At 41.5% G+C, this 5,589-nt stretch overlaps 1 protein-coding gene across 1 annotated transcript in view; it reads right to left on the bottom strand.

Moving 5' to 3' along the window:
* Positions 1 to 4,269: 4,269 nt before the first annotated feature.
* LOC123968636 (mucin-1-like) overlaps positions 4,270 to 5,589 on the bottom strand; it is a 6,048-nt gene continuing 4,728 nt past the window's right edge. Inside the window, exons 7-9 of the mRNA XM_046045502.1 lie at positions 5,032 to 5,584; positions 4,782 to 4,901; positions 4,270 to 4,302 (exon numbers count right to left, since the gene is read on the bottom strand). Coding sequence (XP_045901458.1) covers positions 4,270 to 4,302; positions 4,782 to 4,901; positions 5,032 to 5,584 — 706 coding nt within the window. The remainder of the gene's footprint in view (positions 4,303 to 4,781; positions 4,902 to 5,031; positions 5,585 to 5,589) is intronic.

Below are 5,589 nucleotides of genomic sequence, written 5' to 3'. Positions count from 1 at the left end.
TTGGGAAAAGAAAGGACGGAGGTGACCGGAGGAGCTGAGGTTAGTAAAACTAATTAGTGATGCAAACTTGTCATACTAACAGGGTTTTAGGGGGCGACGCCCAAAACATGCTGTGCCATCACTGTAAAATCACTGTGGAGCAACAGAACCAACCAGATTACTTTCTCCAGATCTGAAGGTTGGAGTTGAAGATACTGGAAGACGTTTCGTCCCTCATCCAAGAAGAAGAAGTCCTTTGGATGAGGGACGAAACGTCTTCCAGTATCTTCAACCAAGTCCAGTTGCCCTTGATTTTAACCTTCGTTGGATTATCTGCTCTATCTTTTCCAACTCTGTTCAGAGATATGGTGAAAATAACGGCCCAATATGATGAGAGATTACATATTTTTCATGGGAAAACATAATATGTTCTTGGGGGAGGAGCCCAAAACCAAAAAAATTAAATTAAATTACCTCGGTGATCTAATGAATTATTATATTAAACATTTTTCATAACAACTTTTAAAGATGCAAAAAAGAGAATAACCTGAAGTTGTTAACTCGTTATTGAACCCTGAAAACTGTTTATCTCTAAAATTTACATTATTTCTCAGTTTTGCTGACCTAAACTTTGTTTTTACCTTCTTTGGTTATTCTGAAACACATTTCTACAGTAAACACTTTGGAACAGCCTGTTAATGATCCCTCAGAAGCTTTACATATTATAAATATTATATATATATATAGTTGTTTTTGTAGTATAACAGCAATCAATCTATCAGTTAAAATGTGATTTTTAAATAGTATTTTTTACTTGAGAATAAAATTTCAGCTTTTTTTAAAAGAAAATAAATACAAGCTTAATGAGAAACAAAAAAAAGTCATTAATGTTCATTAAAATCAGGATTATCATTTTAAAAACTGTTTAAACAATATGTGTGTTTCATGTAAAGATCTTTAAAGTGATTTTGTCCCGTACTGGCCTCCCGTCCGGTCTTCTTTCTTCGACTCCGAGCAGCATTAATGGTTTACCGTGTACGTCCCCGTCCGGGTCTTCATCGGTCTGTCCAGTTCTTCCTGAAAAAGTTGAAAGATGGGATCAGCATCGAGCGCAGAGCAAATATTTGCTGTAAAACAACGGTTTGCTTATTTGTATTGAAGTTGTTGGAAGTCGTTTTATGTTTTTCTCTTTCTAGCAGTTTCCTCCTGCTGCCAGTCTTTGTGCTACGCTCGGCTAAACACTGAATCTTTTTTATTTCTTTTTAATCTCGTGTTGTCCTGGAAAATTACCTGAACATTATGTTGCAGCAGCGCTCTGAACACACCCGAGTCAGGTCACATGGTGGCAAAGTTCAGATGATTAATTCAAGTGACTGAAACTCTGTGAGTTGCATTATCATCCAAATGTAAATATTAGTCACTGCCAGTAGTTTTTATTAGTTTTACAACACTGATTTTAACGGTTGAATACTGTTAAATTGGGTAAACGGGTTAAGGTCTGTGTTTACATTCTGGCTCGGAGCGATGGTTTCACATGTGTTGGGTGTGGCTGAGAAAGCTGAACAGTGAATGGAGCCCAGCTGCATGTGAATCAATAATAATAATGATATATGCTACCTATCGAGATGTGCTACTTGGCAGTTCTTTGCATGGCTAATGGTTAGGGTTATTTGCTTGTAGCCTACAACATGATAGCTTAAAAACAGAGCACTGTCTCTGTGCGTTTCTCTGCTTGGGTATCCTTCTCACCTTTTTTACTCCTGACCAGTTTGCATGCCTTCACCTGACAAGAAAATTTCCTAAAATGTTGGTCTGTTGCTTTAAGGCGAGTCACGGTGGCTAAAAACATCGTTTAACGCACTGGTCAGTTTAGAGATTTGGGTCTACTTTGCTTCTTCTTTTTAGACTAGTGGAAAGAAAACATCCAAAATATACATTTAGCAGTTTATTTCCCTGCATCTTGTCTCTGTGTGTCTGTAGATTTCTCCTAAAGTTAACTTTCTAACACTACATGTCCTCTCGCTGTCTGCGCCGTATCATCCCCGTTGGAAAGCGCTCTCTCTCCTGCACAACGCTGTCCGATCCAAATATGGTCATTTCCTTTTGTACCTGTTGATGTGTTTTAAATGTTCTATTAATTAATTAATACTAATATTTGTTGTTAAGGATTCGATTAGATATTGGTTCTGTAAAAATTGATTTTTCAGTAAAAATATGGAATTTTACAATGCATATATTTAAAGGCCTTTTTCCCTCTGAGCCTGAAATCACACCAAACACTCCAGATTTATTCCTGGCTATATTCTGAAGGTTTCTACCGAGGGGTTTGTTCATGTGTCATTCACAGCCCGAATTATAGAACATTTTATTCTCAAAAACTGGTCGAAAATAGATATATATTTTTTTTAATGCCTGTTGACAATATTTTCTGATTTATAAAATAATAAAAAGAGAGAATAAAATCCCCTCTGTAAAAATATTTGAGGCTAATGTGTCGACAAAATAAAACAATAATTTTGAACCTGACTTAATCTGGTGTTCAGATTTATGTTCTTGAAATAGATGCAAATTAGCCCATATTTCATTAGATTATGCCTCATTTGCATATTTAAACATAACATGTCAGAAAACCTGTAATACAAAAGAATATTGTCTGTTAGTAACATTTTTTTACCCTGTTCACCTGCAGCGTCTCGCCTTAAGGTGAAAACATACAGCTAAAGTCACCAAACACTTTTGTTTGTCTGTTTTCTTGTTCTCATTGTGACAGTGACGTTACATTTGAGGTGTTACCTTTATTTGTCCACGTTCCCTGTGTAAATATTGACTGTGACTTATTAAAGTGCTATGAGATAACTTTCTTTCGGGCTCTATATGAATAAAAACTTAATTGAAAAGCACACAGCTGAATAACTTTCACAATAACCTCCCCGAGCCGATACACACCCATCCAGATCTGACGCTCGCCACACCCGTGTACAGAATGCTGATATCTCACGCAGCAAACACACACCCCTGCTACACTTATCCTGGTCCGTGTTAAAGCCATTTTTAATGATTTTCTTTGTACTGAACGAGCACTCTGTCCTCTACGTGGTCCTGCTGCCCTGCAGATTAACAGCTGACGTGGAGCAGGAGTTTATTCTGCTGCCTCTGTTGAGACCAGAACCAGCTCACTGTGATTGCATTAATGTAAATGGATGAACTGCTCTGCTGCAGGACAGAGATTCTTTCCCAGGCATCACGTTACAGCACACAAAGACACAACAGCACACTCTGCCCTCTGTCCCTGTGAGGACATCTGGCTTCATGTGTCTTTAACAGGACCAAACACTGTCCTTACTAGGTCTCTAGCCTTGTGATGTGTCCCCGTGAGGACGTTAGACTAAAACACTTGTGATATATCCTCATAAAGTTGCAGGAAAAAGTATGTATGTCTTTGGAATCACCTGGATTTCTGCATAAATTGGTCATAAAATGTGATCTGATCTTCATCTGAGTCACAAAACTACACAAACACGGTCTGCTTAAACTAATACCACACAAACAATTATATGTTTTCATGTTTTTATTGAACACACCTTATGAACATTCACCGTGAAAGGTGGGAAAAGTATGTGGCGAACCCCTAGGCTAATGACTTCTTCAAAAGCTAGTTGGAGTCAGGAGTCAGCCAACCTGGAGTCCAATCAATGAGATGAGATTGAAGGTGTTGGTTAGATTTAGGGACAGAGCCTTCAGCGCCCACACTCTGGAACTCCATCCCACAGAGATCCGAAATGCTCCCTCTCTGGACACTTTCAAAAATATACTCAAATCCCACCTCATTACTAAGGCATTCAATTCAGAATGACCTTTTGTTGTTCTGTCTTAGTTATTATTAGAGCTGCCCTGCCCAATAAAAAAACACCCACCAATTCTAATTTTGCTATTCTCAAGAAGCATTGCTTGATGTTAACCATGACTCGAACCAAAGAGCTCTCAGAAGACCTAAGATAAAGAATTGTTGACTTGCATGAATCTCTGTTGACGACTCTACGATACGTCTAACACTAAACAAGAATGGAGTTCATGGGAGGACACCACAGAGGAAGCCACTGCTGTCCCAAAAAAAAAACATTGGTGAATGTCAAGTTTGCAAAAGAGCACCTGGATGTTTCACAGCACTAATGACAGATTAAGCCAAAGTTGAGTTGTTTGGAAGGAACACAACCCTATGTGTGGAGGAAAAAAGCACAGCACACCAACATCAAAACCTCATCCCAACTGTGCAGTATGGTGGAGGGGGCATCATGGTTTGTTGCTGCTTTGCTGCCACAGGTCCTGGATGGAAAAATTAACACATAAGTAAATCAACAACAGAATGGCTTCAGCAAAAAAAATTACACCTTCTGGAGTGGCCTAGTCAGATTCCTGAACTCAACCCGATTGAGATGCCGGGGCATGACCTCAAGAGAGCGATTCACACCAGACATCCCAAGAATATTGCTGAACTGAAACAGATTTGTAAAGATTAATGGTCCAAAATTCCTCCTGACCGTTGTTCAGGTTTGATCTGCAGGTTATTGCTGCCAAGGAGGGTCAACCAGTTATTAAGTCCAAGGAATGTTAACACATTGTGTTCAGTAACAACACAAAAACATATAATTGTTTGTGTGGTATTAGTTTAAGCAGACTGTGATTGTCTATTGTTGATGAAGATCAGATCAAATTTTATGACCAATTTATGCAGAAATCCAGGTGATTCCAAAGGGTTCACATACTTTTTCCTGCGACTGTAAATTTAGAGGCGTTTGACTTACGAATTGTCTCCCATTGGGTCCTTCGAAGCGGCCATGTGTGGTGTACAGAGGGATGTCGTCTCTGAGGTCGTAGGGACTGAAGCTGTTGTTGTGCCCCCTGAAGCAGCAGCACCACACCAGCTGCAGAGGAACAAAACTCACTTTGTTAGCTGGAGCTGGAAAAGAAGACTCTGTTTGCATATTCGCTGACCTGCTCCAGCCTTGATGCTAAGCTAACCATGTTCCGCCTGTTCTGGGTTGTGAGACTCACCACTCCGATCAGCAACAGGATCATCAGCAGCAGAAGCAGAGCAGCAAGCACCAGCAGAGCGATTCCCCACCCAGGAACACCGTCGCTGGCCGAGGTTGGTGGCGGGGCCGGCGGCGAGCTCGTACTCTCCGATGTGATTGGATTATTTGGGGAAACAGAAACAGGTGAGCTGCGGGTTGTTGTGCTGGTGGATCCATGTGTTACTGTGTGGTCACTGGGCAGACTGGTGGAGCCGTGTGGTGTCGTCGTGTGGTCACTGGGCAGACTGGTGGCGGTGGAGCCGTGTGGTGTCGTCGTGTGGTCACTGGGCAGACTGGTGGAGCCGTGTGGTGTCGTCGTGTGGTCACTGGGCAGACTGGTGGAGCCGTGTGGTGTAGTTGTGTGGTCACTGGGCAGTCTGGTGGAGCCGTGTGGTGTAGTTGTGTGGTCACTGGGCAGTCTGGTGGAGCCGTGTGGTGTCGTCGTGTGGTCACTGGGCAGACTGGTGGAGCCGTGTGGTGTAGTCGTGTGGTCACTGGGCAGACTGGTGGAGCCGTGTGGTGTCGTCGTGTGACTGGT

This window comes from Micropterus dolomieu, linkage group LG03, assembly GCF_021292245.1.
Source record: "Micropterus dolomieu isolate WLL.071019.BEF.003 ecotype Adirondacks linkage group LG03, ASM2129224v1, whole genome shotgun sequence".
Taxonomy (NCBI): Eukaryota; Metazoa; Chordata; class Actinopteri; order Centrarchiformes; family Centrarchidae; genus Micropterus; species Micropterus dolomieu.
The sequence above is the reverse complement of the archived record's forward strand: the minus strand, read 5'-3'. Positions and strand labels throughout refer to the sequence as shown.